General features: G+C 34.1%; 1 protein-coding gene and 2 pseudogenes across 1 annotated transcript; 2 read left to right on the top strand and 1 right to left on the bottom strand.

Moving 5' to 3' along the window:
* The first annotated feature begins 7,682 nt into the window (after positions 1-7,682).
* On the top strand, positions 7,683-9,883 carry LOC120144905 (annotated as a pseudogene).
* Positions 9,884-10,123: 240 nt separating this feature from the next.
* LOC120145164 (DNA-directed RNA polymerase I subunit RPA49-like) lies at positions 10,124-12,991 on the bottom strand. Its single transcript, XM_039159058.1, has 4 exons — positions 12,451-12,991; positions 11,975-12,130; positions 10,907-11,221; positions 10,124-10,758 (listed from the first exon to the last, which is right to left on the bottom strand). The coding sequence occupies exons 1-4, from the start codon at positions 12,907-12,909 to the stop codon at positions 10,348-10,350; spliced, it is 1,341 nt and encodes a 446-aa protein (XP_039014989.1). The 5' UTR covers positions 12,910-12,991; the 3' UTR covers positions 10,124-10,347.
* Positions 12,992-15,427: 2,436 nt separating this feature from the next.
* Positions 15,428-20,520, top strand: LOC120144894 (annotated as a pseudogene).
* The last annotated feature ends 400 nt before the right edge of the window (positions 20,521-20,920 follow it).

The raw sequence follows: 20,920 nt of genomic DNA, 5'->3' as shown, positions 1-20,920 counted from the left end.
CGCCTCACTCGTGGGACGAACATTTCCAGTGGAAAGATCATGATGAGAAGATGAATTGGTGGAGGATCAAGGAAGAAACCTGATGTGAGAGCAAGCTTAAAGAACTAGAGAGGGAGACTCAGGAAAAAGAACGAAGCAAAGATGACATCATTTGCATCAAAGGCTATGATTGATTCGATAATGAGTTGGGTCAGCATCATCACTCTATTCAATTCTATCACAGAAACAAGTGGATTGACATCGAGAAGAACTCCCCCGAGGAGAAGAGCTTGTAGTGCCAGAAATACAGCAGCACGGGCTGATCGATAAAAATTGGTGTTTTATGTCTTTGCTCCGTTCCTGTTCCACATCAACGAGAAAAAAAGGGCACCTGTAAGCACCAATTTTTTACCCAAAAATATATTATCCCAAAAATTAATTTAAAATAAAAAATCATCAATCATACCCTGTTGTCGAGCACCAACTCTCCCCTGCTGCCACCAGACCATTAACCCTCCCATGCCCTACCAGCTGCTGCCACACGCCACCACCATGCCAACAACCTCCTTACTTCATCAACAACCACACAACCAAATCAACTATTTATTTTTGATTTTATGCATGTAAAATGGGTTATAAAAACCCTAAGAAGATCAATCTAAACTCTCTCTCACTCTCGATTCTAAAAAAGAGAACACTGTAATCTTTTTGAAAGCAATAAAACAAGGTTTTTATCTTCTTCTTTTTTGGTATTTGAATAACACTTTTTTTGTGTTTGTTTCTGTCTCCTTTTGTCCTATTGACTTCGGGTTTGAATATCAAAAGGGGAAGTCTTTTTTTCCTGGATATTTCGAATCAAAAAAAAATCTTTCTAGTTTCATTCTAAAATTATTTTAACCCGAAAATAAAGAAAAGCATAGTTTTTTTAACATGCATTATCCATTTTTAGCATCAAAAAAATAACAAAAAATAAAAGAAAGTAGAACGATCATACCTGAGTCGTACGCGTCGTCGGAGTCTGGAGGGGAGTCAAAAAGTCATGGCCTTCTCCTTCGGATTTAAGGCGGTTTTAGCCCCAAGTGAGGCCCAAGGATGGTAGCTTTGGGTTTGGGGGAATTTTGGAGCATTTTGGGATGATTTGGGAGGTCTGACCATCGTGTGCGGCGGCCGTAAGCAGAGCAAGGCGGCCAGAAGTGGGTCGGCCGAGGGGAGAAGGGAGAGCTTCTCTCTTTTTTGTTTGTGTTTGTGTGAAAATGAAAAGAAAAAAAAAAGATTTATTGGTATTTATAAAGAAAGATAATGGGTTATTCACGTTTTAAACCCCTGTACATTTGTCGCATTTTATCATTTTGGTCCCTTAGGGGACCAAAACTAATATTTGACATTTTCTTGCATACATTGTTATTTTTTTGTTTATTTGCATTTTAATCCTCCCAACTTACCCGTGTTTTTATATTTCGGTACCAGTAGGGACCAAAACTGATATTTCTCCTTTTATTTATCTTTTTTATTTATTTTGGTAAAATTTCTTTTAGGTCCCTTTAATTCCAACGTGTTTTTACATTTTAATCCCTAAATCTATTTTTTATTTTATTTCAAATTAGCCTTTAAATTTTAATTTATTTTAATTTAGCCACTGTTTATTTCTAATTTAACTTCTAACTTGTATTTTCTTGCATTTTAGTCACTATTATTTTAAATTTCTGCAATCTTCATTCTCGTATTAACAATTACTGTTCATTTAATTTTAATATGTTAAGTTTCATTGCCTTGCTACTTGATTTTAGCCCTTTTTTTTATTTATTTACTTGTTTAGCATAATCTTGTATATTTAATTTTCATTCAATTAGTCAAAATTTGCATTCTTTTTTTATTCCTACAATCAGACATCGTTTACTTTTTCCCCTTTATTTCACTTTTCCTTTTATTTGCATATAATTACTTTAAATTTACTTTCCATTTTAATATATATTTGCATTAACTTACCCTTTTATATACCTATTTTGATCCCTTTAATATTTGCCTATTTATTACTAATTGTTAGTACATATTTACGTTATTACTATACATGCATTAAATATATTTATATATTCTATTTTTATTTTAATTACTTTCCCCATATTATTATATGTGTAATGAATCCAATTTTAAAATTATGTGTTAAGTTTTTTTTTGTTTACTGTAATGATATATTTATTACATTTATTTATTTTTTATGATTTTAAAAAATACATACATATATTTTAATAAATATATATTTTTATTATCATATTATGTGTTGCTTATTAAGTTAATCAGATGTATTTTATTTGTTAATGATTTCCTTGCTTAATCCATATTTCCTTTACTTTCACGTTTTTATCTTTCAATTATTAGTTTAGTCCTTAAATTTAGACTCCTTTAAATCTTGTCCCTAAACTTTTAATTTTAGGTGAATTTCCGATTTGGTCCTCGCTTATTCTCGAGGTTCCGAGTTAATTATTCGATAGTCTATAATTGACTTAAAGTTGATTAGGATTAATATTAGAGCCTTCATCTTAAGCCTAATTTCATATTTAGCCCTAAAATTAAGAGAATTTTTAATTTGGTCTTCGCTTTTGCTCAAGGTTCCAATTTAATTATTCGAAGCAATATTTATTAAAATTAATTTAAGTTGATGTAAGAGCCTCTACTTTAGGTTAGATTTCAAACTAGTCTTTTAATTTAGGGGATAATCGAGTCGACCCTCGTGTAAATGCCCGAGGGACCATCTTGATTATTCGATTTAATAATTGACTAAAATCAAATAAGATTAATATTAGAACCTATAGTTTTTGGTTTATACCTCTAGGTCTTTTAATTTCATAATTTGACATGTAGGCTAGAAAAAACCTTTAATTTACCTTAGTTAATTAGGGTGAATAAAATTTTGTTTGATTTGCATTCGATTTTCAAACTTAAGGCAATGCTCATTTATTAGGGAATTAATGGTACATCTCCCGCAAGTATGCTCAGAGGGTGACTATTGGTGATTCCCAAAATAGGTCGACATCCTTTCCAAAGATTGCATCATGATTTTTTAAAAACTAGGCAATATTCAGTTATTAGGCACAATAGTTGATCTCCCGCATTTGCGTTTGGCAGCGAATGCTTTCGGTCTCAATAAACTAATACCCTTTTCAACTTTTTGCATCCGTAATGATTTTTAAAGTAAATAAAGATCGAACTCAAAATTTTCGATTTTAAATATACGATAATCAACTAGGTACCAATTTTGGGCACTTGTGGGAGTGCTAATCCTTTCCCACGCGTAAATGACTCCCGAACCTGATTTTTGGATTTTCGTAGACCCTAAAACTCAGTATTTTGATAAAAATAAAATGTTTTATTAAAATCACCCGATTCTTATGGTGTCTCAATCTTACCTTAAAATGATTGGTTGCGACTCCTCACATTTCGAAAATCTTTTTCAAAAAGAAAACCCCGAGTCTGTATCGGTCTTTTCCCCGCTTGGACGAAAACGGTGTCAACAAAACCAAAAACCTTTAAAAATACTTAATCTTTTCCCTTTGCCAACCCTCCGAAATCAAAACGTCGTCGACCGACCAAAATCCTAACTTACCGAAAAACAAAACCCTTTTTCTTGCTAGTATATATTCAATTTCCTGTTTTCAAAAACAATGTATTCAATTTCCGAGACACATGCCTTAGGATATTTCAAACCCTCTTTCCATGAAAGTTGAAAATTTAAATCCTTGCCATCAACGTCATTACTTGACCTCGTCTTAACCCTGTTACTTGACGAATATGAACAACTTGTTGAATTAGTATTTTGATATAACATTAAATTGTATTTTGGATAAAATTGAATTTTTCATAAATTTATCAAAAATAATTCAAAGTCCAAATTAACTTGAAAAATATGTTTTAAATGTTTTCCAACTTAGTCGAACCTTTTCAAAAACATTCTTGAGCGTTTTCGTAATTTAAAGATGTGTTTTCAAGCTTTTTGGCTTAAAGGATAGATCCTTTTGACCAAAGGATCGATCCTTATGGATCCCCTTTTAAAAGGAGCGATTCCTTGGATTCCAGAAAGTTTGGGATCGATCCCTTCACAAAAGGATCGATCCCTCGATGAAAAGGATTGATCCCTTCCCCTAAAGGATAGATCCCTTCCCCTAAAGGATAGATCCCTTTCTTGCAACGGTAGAATTATTTGAAAAATGATCAATCTCTTTCACAAAATGATTGATTTGTTGTGTATTAAATGTTATTTTTTGTTGTATGTAATGACTATAATGATCCCCAATGACTTTAAATGGCTAGAATTGATAGAGAATATATAAATTGAAGGTCAAAGCATCTCAAGGTCAACAAGAATCATATTGAACAAATATACCAACATAAAAAAAGTCCTTTGTCCTTAATTTCTCAATCTTTTCATTGTAACACACTTGTGAGCTTTATTGTTTAATACACTTGTGAGCTTTATTGTTTAATTTGCTCAAGTGTGATTTGGTGAGAGCTTATTGTTTGCAAACATAGCTGTCTTTGTGAGGTTTTCTTTTGTTTTCTAAATTTGTATTTACTCTTTGGGAGAGTGTGTATTTAAGATTTTGGGTATAAACCTTGAAGTGTCTATAAGGTTACACATTGTCTCTAAAGGTAAGCAAATCTAGTGGATTTTAAAAATCCTTAGTGTGAATGCTAAGGTAATGGATATAGACTTGGTTGAGAAGTCGAATTACTCTAATTTGTTGTGCAAAATTTTTATTTTTCGATTGTTTCCACCAAATTCTTTAAAAGGCTAATTCACCCCCTCTTGACGTTTTTAGATTGGTCGTTAAAGCTAACACAATTGCCTTCTTCCAAAATTAAGTGTCAATAAGGAAAATTTTAAATCCTTAAATCTTCAATTTTAAATTCTTAATCCCTTCACGTCGTTAGTTGCCAGTACAATCAGTGAATAAATTCCATCTGTCGTCGGATTTTTACTGTCGATCATCCCTTTGTCATCATCCAAATCCTCTAAATCATTGAACTTAATTAGAGAATTGGAGATTTAGGAAGGGTTTTATGAAATTTATGATGTTTTGCGTACGATAAAAAATTTAAGTTTTTTTTTTTAAAAATTTTATGAATTCTATTTTTAATTTTTTAAGAAAATTAAAAACTATACTACATGTTAAATATTGATTGATTGATTATTTTTGATTATTTTTAATGATTGCTAATGATAAGACACTTTAAATGGTAACGGAAAAGGTTAGACACTCATTTTGAACGGTAAAACTTTGAGCGCCAAAAGTTGAAAAGAGATATAATATAGACAATTATTTTTAAATTAAATTTAAATTTAATGATTGTTTTATAAATTTTATAATTTTAATCGAAACTGATCCTCCTACGTTTCTACTTTCCGTAATAATAAAATAATAATTTAAAAATTAGTAAATTACAATATTGATCACATTCGTTTAAGTTTTATACATTTTTCTTCACTGAATTTAAAAAAATATAATATTTGGTCACTTTTGTTTTTATTTAATTAAGATGTGATCACTGAAGTTTGACTGCCGTTAGACTTTTAACGGACTTTTGGCTTCACACAGTGAATATATAAAATTAAAAGGGGCAAACTACACAAATGGTCAATAATATTTGAATAAAAAAAATTCCCCACTGAAGTTAAAATAACATATTGGTCTAAACCATTTTACAAAATATGTTCGAGAATGATCTGAACTGATACGAAATCCAATCGACACAAAAGAAAATAGAAGAAGTATTACCAACTGTTGCTATTACTCGTTGTGGGAAACATGGGTGAAGCTTGAACTTAATTTCAATATATATATGATATTAACTTGAGACAAAAAATTTAGCTTTTTGAATCAACAAATTAGCATAAAATCAATTAATGAACTTTATGCTTTCAGCATATGGATAAGATATGAATCATTAAAGATCTAATTGATGTTGACCTACATCTTAATTAAATAAAAATAATAATCAAATAGTATGTTTTTTAGAGACATAATGCCAAAATTAGCCCTCTCAATGTTTGTGTCAAAATTATTATTTTGTCCCTTATTTTATTTTTTTGGAGTATTATGGCCTCCAACATTTATTTTAGGGCAAAAAGACCCTAACATTTGACAAAATAATTACTTTGTCCCTTATTTTTTTTGGACATTTCATTTTAGGTTAAAAAAGTTCATATTTTAGAGCGTTAATCGTGTGTTAACTAATGATTTCATCTATTGAAGGAATTTTTTGCCCCAAAATGAAACGTTGAGGGGCCAAAATGTTCAAAATAAAATAATAAGGGTCAAAATTATCATTTTAGTAAACAATGAGGGTTATTTTTGGTATTATGCCTTTTTCAAACTGAATATCGTAGTTTACCCTTTAAATATAGGAGTAAATTACAAATTTCATCACTGAACTATACTCTCTCTCCTATTTTGCTCATTGAATTTTAAAACTTTTAATTTCCTCACTTAACTTAATACATTAGTTTTTTTTGTCACTCCGTCGTTAAATAGTTAACGGCTTAAAACGATGTCGTTTAAAAAAGTAAAATTTTCACTAAAACGAGATTCAATTTTAATACATTAGGTTTTGCATCTATATAACAGTTCATTTATAACCTCGTTAGTGAGAAAACGACCGGATGGCAAAAAAATCTAACATATTAAGTTCAGTGAGAAAAATGAAAAAATTTAAAGTACAGTGAGTGAAATAAGAGAGAAAGTAAAATTCAGTTACCAGATTTGTAATTTACTCATACATATATTATAAAATGGTCTCGACTAACTTGTTATTTTTGAAATTTCAATATAAAAAACAAAAAATTACTCAAATATCAGTGATCATTTGTATAGTTTACCCTTTTTAATTTTATATATTCATGTTAACAATCCCTTAAAGATCTAATTGATATTTACCTACATCTTAATTAAATAAAAATAATAATCAAATGGTATGTTTTTTAAAGGCATAGTGTCAAAATTAGTCCCCCTCAACGTTTGTGTCAAAATTATTATTTTGTCCCCTATTCTATTTTTTGGAATATTTTGGCCTCCAACGTTTATTTTTAGGGCAAAAAGACCCTAACATTTGACAAAATAATTACTTTGTCCCTTATTTTTTTGGACATTTTAGCCCTCAACATTTCATATTTTAGAGTGTTAATCATGTGTTAACTAATGATTTCATCTATACATGGAATTTTTTGCCCTAAAATGAAATGTTGGGGTCAAAATGTTCCAAAAAAAGAATAAAGGCCAAAATTATCATTTTAGTAAATAATGAGGGTTATTTTTGGTATTATGCCTTTTTAAACTATGAGGGTTATTTTTGGTATTATGCCAAAATCTCGTAGTTTACCCTTTAAATATAGGAGTAAATTACAAATTCCATCACTGAATTATACTCTCTCTCTTGTTTTGCTCATTGAACTTTAAAATTTTTAAGTCCAATGCAAACAGGACTCAGTTTTAATACATTAGGTTTTACATCTATATAATAATTCATTTATAACCTCATAGTGAGAAAACGAAACGGTCGAATGACTATAAAAATCTAATATATTAAATTTAGTGAAAATATGGGGGGGGGGGAATTAAAATACAGTGAATGAGAAGAGAGAAAATAAAATTACATAGTTATCTGTAACTTGCATTACAGAAAAACTAAAACAAAACTAAACCGAATCGAATTTGATTAGCTTTCTTTCTAGTTTCTGAATCTCCCATTGGTAAAGCCTGAGGAGGTCGATCCCACCCCTCTTCAGTACATCAAATTTTCCTTCATTCTTCATAAATTCCACATAAATAATCATATAATTATCTTCCTCTCTAATATTCGAAAATTTTGAGGAGAGAGAGAGAGAGAGAGAGAGAGAGAGAGAGAGAGAGAGAGAGAGAGAGAGGAAAGCATCGATGTCGACGTCCGATAATCTGACCGATAAGAATGCTGTTTTCAGAAAGCTGAAAGCAAAATCAGAAAACAATGTTTTTTTCCCTCTTTTTAAATTTTTTCCTAACCATATTTGTAGATCTGATTAAGATCTGAAGTTCCCTTAGTTGATCTTTGATTTTTATCTCTTAGATGTGTTTCGATTGCAATGCAAAGAATCCAACATGGGCGTCGGTGACTTACGGGATCTTTCTTTGCATTGATTGATCAGCCGCTCATCGCAATCTCGGTGTACACATCAGCTTTGTCAGGTTTTGTTATTATTATTTTAAATATGTTTTCGGATCTAGTTTTCGTGTTTTGCTTTAATTACTGATGTTTTTTAATTTTGCGCTTCCAAGTACTAAATCGTAGTAAATGCTTTTCCCGCCGCTTTAGATGAACTTTTATGATAAAATTTATGCATCAAAACTGATACATCTAGTGTGGATTAAAATATGGAAAACGTTTTATTGAGCAGATTATATTCTGCAGTTTTGAGTTTCCTGAAATTCAACTGAAGGAAGGAATGAATGATCCGAGAAAATTCGGTTTTTGTACAGAGATGTCTATACACTTTGTTTTAGGATAACTTACTTTCTCTATGATTCTTCATATCACAGGTCAATTGAAAACCTTGTACTGCTAGAGAGATTTTCCACTTCATGAGGATGTCTAACATGAAGATATTGAAATTAGTATATTATTCTGGTTGTGCTTTTAACTAGAGCCTGGAGTTACATTTTTCCTTGAAAATCAATTTCTTACTCGATCATTAATATACTTGAATGTGTCACCTTTACCTAACGAATCAAATAGACTTTACTTCCGATATTAGAAATGTCCATGTAGCGTAATGTGTGAAAATTGGGATTGGGAAGTGTTCACCTCGTATGATGTCCCCCTGGAAGGGATCAATCTTAGTAATTATTTCTGCTTGTATCATCTTTTTCCTATTATTGCTTCATTTTATTCTCAGATTCAGGAAACTGACGAAGCTAGGAGAAAGTTCTCTAATGCAAAATCTGTTTCATCATCCCAATATTTTGGTGTTCATACCAGAGTAGACAATGAAGCTCAAGTTACTTTGCAGAAATTCTCAGTACGTGCACTAACTAGACCACTAGTATTTCTTTCTTGAAAGATATCGTCTTTTCTAAGGCTCAAAATGCTGTATCCATATGTGCCTCTGACTTTTAGTACCATCTCATAACATCCTTAGTTTTCTAGTTAACAGTCTGCTATAAACAAAGTAGACTGTAATAGCATCAGTTCTTTCTTCATCAACTTATGTTTTAGTGCAATAGCATCACTTAGAATCCTAATTTTTGGAATATGCTTTCTTTAATCATCTTTAACAAATATAGGCATAATTGGAAGTAGTTGGTAATCCATTTATCTGTTGAGAGCAGTAATAAGTGCTAATTTATCTTTGAAATGTGTTTTCTGAGATTTGATTGCCAACTTTATTTTTTGCAGGGTTCAACAGCCATCTCCAGTGCTGATCTATTTGGTCACTCTGCTGATAGTTCTATTGACCTTGCTGCTAGTGATCTCATCAACCGACTCTCTTTCCAGGTCTGCATGTATATTGCATCTGTTATGCATCACCTGAATATGCAATTTGGGAGCTTATATTAACCCTGTTTTCTTGTTTTCTTTATTGGGTTAAGTTGATTTGTTATGATTATCCTCATCATCAAATTCACTTTCTGACACTGCACGATATTTCAAACCTTAAGAACATAGCCGGAGAAACTGGAAAGAAACTTAGCTCGTTGGCATCCACTCTCTTGTCGGATTTGCAGGAGAGTATCCTTTAATACCAGCCTATGTGTTCTTGTAGTGAATGTAAAGTGTTTTAATCATAAAATTCTTTCACAGAACAGGAGAAATAATATTTTGAAAGAAAAAAAATGTTATGGCAGGGTGTTTTTCTGTAACTTGATACCACCAACAGAAGTGGTGTTTCATTACTCCCTTCCTCGCACAGCAGTAATTGTTTGTGTGTATCAGATACAAAACAATGAATGTTTGACATTGTGTATTAGGAAAGGCATGTTAAAATTATGAACTACTTGTTTTAAGTAATTAGGTAAATTAAAACGATTGTTGTATTAGATTCTTAATTCTTATACAACTCTGCTTCCAAAGGAAAACATGAATTCAACAAACAATGACTAAAAGGAAAAAGAGAATGATAGGATGCTAATTCTTGGACTGATATAGCTCGATGAGAAGTTAATATAATATCAAAACACAGTTGCATGCCCCTTATCAATCAACCATAAATCATCCTTCCTTAAAAGTAATAATGAAAACATCGATAAATCAAGATTCGTCATGGAGTCATAATCACATTACCAAGATAAAACCACCTCCATTTGATGTCAAGGAGTACAGTAACATCTGCAATGGTCGATCCATCTACTGTCTCCGCTTCTTCCTGAAATTCTCTGAAGGAAATGTTAGAGGAACAGGAAGTGTTGCATACAATACGCTGTTCTGATGCCCAAGTATGCAACCCAAATTCAAAAAGTGACGTCTCAAATCTACTTTACTGATTCTTAGATCCTTTGCTATATCCGTTGGGTCAGTTCGGAATCCATCAGCATGTAAAGTGAGAACCAAGACATAACCAATCAGAAGATCGATTTTGTCACTGGCTAGTATTTTTGAACCTGGATCAGTAAACATGTTAAAAAATCTGTGCCGTATGATGCTCGGGATATTATGGTTCTTTGCTGAAGCCTGTCCCATGGAGAACTGATCCCTGAACTTCACAAGATGGGTAATATACGAAAACACGCACGACAGTTTCCACTTCTGTGTGTCATCCTGCAGTTAAGGCATCATAAGAATATATCATCAGCCATCAAGAACACCGAGCTCCCATGTGTGTGTTTTCAACAAGTATAGAGATTCTCTTAAAAAAATGAAAAAAAATCAGGCTGGCAAATCATAAGTTTTTCTCTCATGGTCATACCTGAGTGGCTTCCAATTTTCGAATTCTATTGCAAACAAAATGTGGATAAGCGTTGCTAGCAACTTCTTCCCCCACTTGCAAAAGATTATGAATATCCCCAAGAAAATCCCAGTCTCCCTTGAGAATAATCTTGTCTAGTGGATAAGCTTCTGGGGGCGTAATAGCAGAAACGTCATGTGGGGGGATATTACGAGCAATAATGGCGGTGGTGTTTGCCAAAGCTTCCTTGTCAAACGCTACTTCCCCAATCTTCTTCTCTAGTTCTTTTTGGGATGCAGGATCGGCTTCCTTCTTCAAATCAATAAAATCCTTCCGCTGCATTATACAAGATTTAAAGGTTACACATAAAGTTGATAAACCTTTTAATTGTACTAAAATAAATAAAATTTTGCCCCATGAAGTACATCACTTTTGTCATACTGGTATTATATAATAAAAGATCACAATAAGGTACATCAATTTTGCCCCATGGATGACATGACAAAAGCAAGCAGAAAAATCATCACATATGAAAAAAAGCCACAAAGGAATATAAAAAATTGTTTTTTTAATTAAAGAAATAGAATAGGAAAACTAAAAAATGGACTTTGAGAATTGAGTGATGACCATGACAGCTGCTCTAACTGTCCGCTTGCCAAAAGGCATTTGGAGAACTTCTGGAATGTATCCACGTATAGTCCAACCGGTATAAAACATTGGCTGTTGTTTCATAGGACTTGGTGGAGTGAGACTCTTGCTTTTACTGCTCTCAGGTGGCATTTGGATATTAACCATCGATCACAAATGCATGCCATCCTTGGACAAGGTGTTAGCGAGGAGGCTAAAGTGCGTGATGGAATAAACTTCGAATACTTAATTACTAATTTTTATTCTATAACTACAAATGTAAATAAGTGTAAGTTCAAATAGTAATGTGTATTTAACCCTATAAATAAACCAACAAAAGTCGATTGCATTACCACTTGAGCAGAGAAATATCAAAAGAGTCAATCAAACATACATGAATCTGTATTTACAGGTAACACCATAATTCCACTGAAAGAACTGAGGGGCAAGAAAGTGCCAAACCTTCTTTCTATCCTTCTTTGTTCCATAAAGTGCAGTAAGTTCTCCCAGCTTGTCGAGCCTGTCCTTTTTATAGGTAGTAAGTTCACTCTTCGCCGAAACTGAAGCATCTTCATTAGCAGTCTCCGAGGTTCGAACTCTTGGTTCCATCCTAAATATCTACAATTAAATCGAACAAGCCAACAGATTAACTAAACCACAAGAAACTTCTCATTCAATAGCAACATCAACAAGATTTCCCTTACTTTCCCACACCACTTTTCCCCCATTCAATAATTAAAGAATTGATAAAACAAATTAGCTACAAATTAGCTCACCACAAAGATCTCCATTATATAACTAAAAATCCAATAGTTTGTAAATCAATCCAAGTTTCTATGTCCATTCATCACAACATAAAAACAAAACAGAAAAAGCAAGAACATGAAGCAATAGCAATAGAAATAATTTGTTTTACTTCAATACACAGAAAATTTTACCTTATTAGTAGCAATAGGAATAATTTTGAGGGTCCCGGCTTCCTTATCAAGAACACCAAGTGAGTACCTGCAAACTTGAGCAGCAGCGGCTTCACCTGAATAACTCGATCCCACAAAATCCACATTCGACCCACCAGGGCTAACCACAACCTGAAGCCTATTACCCTTCCTCTGAGCCGTGTGTCTAAAAACCCTGACCTTGGGTGTGTTGGCTCCTTCTTCCTCCTCTTGGTGGGTTTTGCAAGGATTATAACCTGATGGGAAATAGGCAAGTAAAGGTGGAATCTTGTTTGTCTGCTCTTGATAAAGCTGGATTTTTACTTGCAAATTCTCATGTTTTGTTCCAGGACTCTGTTTTACTGGTCCCATTGGCTCATGGATATCATCTTCTCTGCTCCTCTTCTTGGACTTCTTTGTTCTTGATCTTGAGAATGATTGTTCGTGATCCTTCATGGTCATCGCCTAGTAAGGAAACACCTCCTTTGAATGCTCAAGAGAGATGAGAAGATTTCGGCTGTGGAGAGAAAATAAGGACAAAGAAAGCATCAGACAAGCATGGAGTATTTGATCTTAGGGTTTATAAGGGTTGGATAATTTGGGTTTGGGTAAGGGGGGAAAAGCCTCCGGGTCCAAAGTGTTTTTAAAGGGTAAACTATGCTAATGATTCTTAATTATTTATATATGCCATTTTTTGTCACTAAATTATGAAAAACTACAAATATAACCATTCAATCAATATCTTTTCTTTACCTTCGATCCTTAAACGATTAACAGACATCAACCCTCTTAAATTTGAAATAAATAATAGGGTAAACAATGATGGTATTTTAATTAAACGACTAACAGACATCAACCCTCTTAAATTTGAAATAAATAATAGGGTAAACAATTATGGTATTTTAAGTTTTTAGTCTATTCAATTTTGGTCACGGATTTTAAAAAAATAATTTTGATCATTATTGTATTTTATCTCTTTGATTTTGGTTACTGAATGTTAACTCATTTCTTTAAAGACGTGGCACATTAGAAGAAATGGTTAACTTTTAACTTGACCTCTGAATTTTAGATAGAATCCTAATTTGATCTTAAATTTTACATAAAATATTGCTTTAATCTTTAAATTTTATGTAAAATATCAATTTGATCCCTAAATCTAATTAAAATTCATGTCGTTGGCCGTTACTCATCACTGTCGCTGGTTATCGTCGATTACCATCACTGGTCACCACCAACAACAGTTGGATCTTAAAATTTCAAATTCACTCCTTTTTGACCTCCCGAACACAAATCCAATGTCTATTTCACTAAAAAATAAAAGATGGAAAATAAAATAACTTTTAAAATTAATATAAAATTTGATAATATAATCAAACACCTTCATTTTTTTAATATTTACCCCACACTCCCCAGTTTTCCCATTTCTCTCAATTTTTACCCCTACCGTCACTTACTGCATAATATTTTTCTCCGTACATAATATACATGAATAGTTCAGTGTAACAAAGGGTTGTAATTAGCAGTCTCATCTTCAAGCTCCCATGCCATAACCCATCACAGCATGCGAAGCCATTTCCACCATTGTTGAACCCTTCATCGAACCCAACGCCGACAACACCATCTTCTCTATTTGGAATCCCCAGCTCATCATCGGAAGCTTCAAGAAAATGCCTAATGATTTGCTCTTCTATCATTGTCCTGGAAATCCTCGTATCCTTTCAAGGAAGTTGTCGTCGTGTAGTCTTTTACGCTGGCCATGGAGTGGCTGTTAGTCATCGCCTAGGGATCTCTTGGCCGTCGGCTTTTAAGGGCGGTGTTTTTACCAGTGCCTGCATCTTACACTAGAAGCTCCTATACGACAAGAAGGGGAGGGTGATGATACAAGGGTGTCGTCGATGAGGACTTGTTATACCTCTAAAGAAGATCTTTAGAGAATATTAAATACTCGATTCGAGTATAACCTTTCGCTTAACCGACATTGGTTAAAATTTAACTATTTATTTGATCATCTACTTCTTACTTAATTTTTGTTTTGATCATCAAATCATTATTTGTTTCAAAATTATATTTAATGTTATATTTTTATTCTGTTTTGATATCTACCGTTACAAAAATTAGTTGTGATGATGACGTGTCATCATAAAATATGACCATGTCAGCATCACCGCTAATTTTTTAACAGTGAATAACCAAAATAGAAATAAAACATAATATTAAATATAATTTCGAAAGAAAATAATAGTTAAGTGACCAAACTAGAAATTAAATAATAAGTGGGTGATCATAAAAGTAACCTAAAACTTTTGAAAAGGAAAAAATAAACTTTTGAAAAGAGAAAGAGTAAAGTAAATAAATAGTACACTAACTATAGAGTATCGTTTTGTTGAGTCTCTCGACTATTAAAAGTTACAAAATAATCTTTCGACTATAGGGTGTTTTGTTAAGTCTTTCGACTATTAAAAGTTATAAAATAATCACTTGACTATTCAATAGTTTCAAATTTATCCTTTTTCGTAAAAAATTGACGGTTGTCTAAAATGGATGTTAACATGCTAGCTGAGATATGATAGTTTCAAACTTGTCCTTTTTCACAAAAAAATTGACAGTTGTCTGAACTGGATGTTATCATATCTCAATCAACAATTTAACGTCCAGCTCAAACTGTCGTCATTTTTTAATAGAAAATGACGAGTTTGAAATATATGAATAGTTGAGTGACTATTTTATAACTTTTAATAATCGAATGACTCAACAAAACCCATAATCAAAAAACCATTTTGTAACTTTTAATAGTTGAGGACTCAACAAGTATTCAATCGTCGGGAGACTATTTGTGTAATTTATAAAAAAAAAGGTTTGACCAAAAATCAGAAGTCAAACTTTTGATGCACCTTCTACAGTATTAAGTCTACTTTACATATAGTTTTTCCCTCCCGTTTCAAAATTGTTGTACAAAGGAATCCAATTTCTCTATCTCCTCCCCTCGAAACTCCCAGCAAGCTTCCTTTACCATCTTTCAATGGAAACCCAAGCGTATGCTACTAAAACCCAAAGCTTGGATGATCCCTCTCCTTCGAAACCTTTCCTTCCTGGAGAAGGCCTTGATGGGTTCCCACAGGCCGATTCTTTATCTGGGTCTTCATTTGTTTCACCAATGGCGGTTGATTCTACTGATCTTGATACCATGTTGGCGAGTTTCCTCGACGAAGAAGCAGTGACGACTCCTCTTTTTCCTGAGATTGCGGCGTCAACCGATAGCGTGTTTTCATTTACTTATCAAACCCTTCGTGTTCCTATACTGAATTCGAACCGTCTCAGCTTCTAGCTTTGGCCCCTTGCAATTCTAAGAAACCCGTGAACTGTCAAGAAGATAAAGAAGACCCTTGGGAATGGCCTAGCAGTATTAGCCTAGAAAACGAAGATTCTGCATGGACGCCATGGCGTCCAACTCCCTGGGTTCCTCCTAAAGAAGCTTTTAGAATTGAAAATGAACCAACCGGGTGGTTAGTTATTTTATTTAATGTTTGTAGAGTTTATTTGTATGCACGACTGGTAATTGAATAATTCAAAATTTGGATATAGGATTTGGTAGGGTGCAGGGCTGGAAAATTTGGGTAACACATGTTTTATCAAAGTCATTTTGCAATGCTATACTCATACTGTTCCTTTTGTTTTGGGTCTTCGATCTTTGAATTTTCATAAAAAACCTTGTGATGGTAAGACTCTTTGCACTAACCTGTTTATTGGTTCTCCCTTTGGGATTTCTAACCAATTAGTTTTGTTGGGATTTTCAGGTGATATTAATAGCTTTAGTTTACTTAGCTCTATTCATGATCACATTGAGCATTCGTTGAGTTCGTCTGGAGGCGCTGTTTCACCTTTCAAGATTTTTGAAAAATTGAACTGTATCCTTTGATTTCTTTGTTATTTATTATTAGCTTGTTAATGTAGTTAAGTTAGTAATTCTTGTTTTAGATGTTGATAAATAGTGATATGTTTTGTTCCAGCATTGGTTTTTAGAGCATTCAACACTAGTTTGTTAGGCTTATTTTTTCTTTCTTCGGAAAGGTTCACTAGAAGTACAGAGAAGTAACTTGCAAGAGAAGAAAAACAGAGTTCTTTCTTAATTTTGATTCTTGACACATTAAATCCAGGTATCTGACCTAGTTTCCGAAGATATCCATATCAACAGGAAGATGCTCATGAGTTCTTTCAGTGCTTGTTAAATAGGCTTGAACTCTGTTGCTCGAACTTAAAGCTGCAGGATGATTGTTCGTCTTCTACAGATGTTTGCTTAGTAAAGAGGATTTTTGGTGGTCGACTAGTTGGCAGAGTAAGGCCAATGCAACTTGATCTCGATTAGCCATTTCTAGAGTCAGAAATGCTGTATTTTATTGACAATACTTTGATGGTTTCAGCTACGCTGTTGCAATTGTGGACACATTTCTTGAAATTATGAACCTTTGAATGATTTGAGTTTGGAGATTGAAGATGCTGACACCCTTCCAAGTGCCTTAGAGTCTTTCACCAAGGTGTAAAATATAGATGATCCAGTTGCAAAGTTTAATTGTGAGAGTTGTAAACACAAGGTGTCAATAGAAAAACAGCTTATGCTGGATCAGGCTCCTTTAGTTGCAACATTTCACTTGAAGAGATTTAAGAATAAAGGAACCTATGTTGAGAAGATTGACAGACATGTTGTTTTCCCATTACGATTGGATTTGCAACCTTTCACTGGTTTCAATGAGACTAGTACTGTGAATAGCATTATTTTAACATCATTTGTAATATCTTTTAACATATCCAATAGTAATACTTGTATGTTTACGTGTTCTTTGGGGTGGGATAGGCAATAGAAAACTGATGTTTGATTAGCTGTACTACTTGCTTCTATTTTCTTATATGGTACAAAACTGTTAAACTTTTACGATTATGCTCCTTTTGTCATAGGAGAAACTGAAGTATCAACTCTATGCAGTTGTGAAGCATTCTGGATCAAGACCTAATTCTGGACATTATGTTTGCTACAATCGGTCCTCTCCAGATACGTGGCATAATTTCAATGATTCAAGAGTAAGAGCTCACAAAGTTGTTTTGAGTGTAACTTACATTTCAATTTTTTTAAGGATAAAAGTTCTATGACCGAAACTTTTTAAAATTTTGCTTGTCCTTCTTGCATTTTGAATGTGTTAAGTTCACTGATTGTAAAATTTTCCTTTTTGGGTGTCAAATTTTAACAACATTGTCAAGTTATAGTATTGAAGAATTTCAAATTCTTTATGCGATTACATACCAGCGTTTTGATGGAACTGGAATGAATGGTGAGTAATTGTCGATTATTTTTTGCAGGTTACTTGTGTTGAAGAACAAGAAGTACTTTCCCAGGAAGCTTACATTTTGTTCTATGCTAGGGAGGGTATACCTTGGTTTTCAACTGCAATAGAAGTGCAAAAGCCTGGTGCAGACCCCGGTATTTCCGATCCTTCACCAAAGTTTGTTCTTGATAATATAGTATGTGCCTCTAATGTCCAGGTACTGATTGCGATGCCAATGAGTCTAAAGATGTTGCTGATATAACTTCAATTCAGTTCTCTTGTGAAACACAATTGAAGCTTGAGCTTGATGAACCATGTGCTACTTCCAAGGGGATTTCTGGACCGCTTGTCAGTGAACCAGAGTTTGCAAAGTCTGTTGATTTCAGCTATGTTTTAAAAGGCGCGAGGCGCTCCAAGGCAATTAACTACCCGAGAGCCTTAATTTTTGAGGCGCTTTGAGGCGAGGGATTCACGTACGCTAGTCGCTTCTTTTGAGTTCCACAGAACCTTTCCCCCTCTCTTGGATTCCAGAAATAATTGTATTGACACCATGATCCCCATCACCCCTACTCGGCCCTACAGACTGCCACTGGATCAAAACATCATCCGTTTTTGCGACTCACCATTCTGCCCCCAATAGACTTCACATTCCCAACCCACATAACAGGTCAAGTATGGTTGGATTTCCTAATTGAAGTAGGTGCAACACCATAGTCAACCGAACGTGCAGAATCATCTGAGAAGTTTGTATTTCTCGATTCTAGACCCACGTACTTCCCACTTATTTTTGTCCTATTATCACTGCCAACTGGCAGCCCACTAACTTCTAACATATTTGTTTTAACATTGCGCCTCTTGGCCTAAGGTGACAATCTCCATGCTTAAACTCCTTTCTCTCCCATCAATACAAACCCCGACACAATCTGCTGCCCTGGAACTCCACCTAATACTGTCTCCTCAGAACATAAATGGGTCATTGTACGTGAATCGCTAAAAGCATCGTCTCGTCGCCTCTCGTCGCCTTCGACGACTGAATCGCCGCCTCATGTACTCGCCGCCGTCTTGGTGGTCGGAGGCTTTCTTCTAAACGTCTCGCCTCGCCTAGCGCCTCAAAGCGCCTCAGGGGCGCTTTTTAAAACACTAGATTTCAGAGATGCTAACCTGATAAACTATGTTGCACGGGGACGGCAGAGGAAGGACGTTTCAAGTACCCGAAACGTCGACGGTACGGGGACAGTCGAGATACGTACCGGGGACGTGCCACAGTAGCAAGGTACGGCCGAACAAAACGAGGGACGTTTCGGTGCTTGCTGGGGACGTTTCGGGGACGGCAATTTACCCCCAATCCATCGTGTGCACCTTGTCTTCTACTCTTCTCCACCACTACGAAAATCTTCAGCGGCCGTCGCAGCAGCCACTACCGACCAACCAGGTGATTCTCCTCCTCTTCTCCTCCTTTCTGCACTTTCTTCTCATTCATTTTTCCATTTTATATTCTTATCTTAATTTCATCATGCCTACGGTTTCTTAGCTTTTGTAACTTTCGTATGTTTCCATTTTACACTTTAATTTGTTTGGGAAATTTGTAGATGTTATTCTATCACCATAATTGAGTAATAAGAAACTGCTTCAGTGCTTTTATTTCTATTAAGATGTCTTAAAAGACACTTTTGGAGTTGAATATTCTGACTCTTGTTTGTTTGGGCTTCAGGTAATAGCTGAATATCTTTAAAAGATTGACCCAAAGTCAGATGGCGCGAAGCGAGACTGGGTTGCAATTTATGACGAATGTGTAAGTGTGTTGTATCAGGTAGTCCGTTCACTGCATCAGAAGCTATTCAAGTGACTTTCTTTTGAAATGCTTTAAGCTAGATTGCATGCAATTCGCAATTGCTAATATTTCCCTATCAAATTTGTGCATGAAGATCCTTTACTTTAAATTTTAAGTTGACGACTTCGACTGTAGAGATCTTTTGTTCCTAGAAGTTAGTATGTCTTAGCAATTATATCTTGGCAGTGCTTATGTTAAATAATGTTCATCCACTGCAGTCGAAAACATTTTAATATTGTGATTTGTTTATGGATTTTTTTGTTCTAAATTTAATATTGTGATTTGAGTCTTGATATTTGACTTTATTTATAATTTTTTACATCTATTTATAATTTTAAAATTATTTTATATGTCATACTCTTGCCGTCCCCGTACCCTGTAATTTTAAAAATTGTTTTTCCTGTCCCCGTCCCCGTATCAGTGCAACATAGCTGATAAATGAAGCTTCTTTACCACCAGGGTCAAGTAATTGTCCTGATAACTTTGATAAATCTATATCTACTCTGTCTAGTCTTGGGGAAAACAAGCAATCAGGGTAGTATTGACAAAGCTACAAGTGATAGTAGTTTCCCTTGGATGCCATTCAGATCCCAATGTCCAGATAAGTGTCAGAGAGGTACTTCAGGTAAAGGAATTAATTCATTTTAAATCACCTAATACGCTTTCCTACGAACAAGACAATGAGATGGTTGACTTTTTCAGTATGTGCTCTGCGTTTTTGTTTCAAAGAGAAACCGGTCATTAATCGAAGAGCCATCAACAGGTCTTTGATGCATCAAAGAACTGAAGCAAGGAGACATGCCAAAACGATGCGAGGCAGACGAGGCGTGAAATTCATGGCTGTGCCGGCTTCAACCTGCAGGTAAAATGAAGAAAAGAAAATGATCATCTCCTTGCAAAAGCCTCACCCTTCCTTCCTCGCGATGAACAGTTTCTGTGCCTTTTTGCTTGATCATCTCAAAGGTTTTAGTTTTTGGGATAAATGATGGCTAAAAGACCAACTGGTTTATTTTTTACTTATAGGGAAAATGTAAAGTTTTTGTTGGATGAAGCAAATATCATAGGCTTTTATATGGTATAAAACTTTTCTAGTAAGAAGTCTAAATAGTGTTTTTCTTATTTGATTTTATTCTATGTGATTTCATTTTTTTTTGCCCTCCTAGTTCCTAAGGTTTCGCTTTGACTAATCTAGATCGACTCGGGTTGTACACTTACCTTTAGTGGTTAAGTCTTCCAACGGGGATTTTTTACATACACAATGACTCAAACTCGAGACCAACTTGAGTGATATCAAATTATTTACCATTTGAACCAATCTGTAATTGCT

The sequence above is a fragment of the Hibiscus syriacus genome, unplaced genomic scaffold (assembly GCF_006381635.1).
Source record: "Hibiscus syriacus cultivar Baekdansim isolate YM2019G1 unplaced genomic scaffold, ASM638163v2 tig00002338_pilon, whole genome shotgun sequence".
In the NCBI taxonomy this organism is placed as follows: domain Eukaryota; kingdom Viridiplantae; phylum Streptophyta; class Magnoliopsida; order Malvales; family Malvaceae; genus Hibiscus; species Hibiscus syriacus.
Note: the sequence above shows the minus strand (reverse complement) of the source record. Positions and strands in the feature narration are given on the sequence as shown.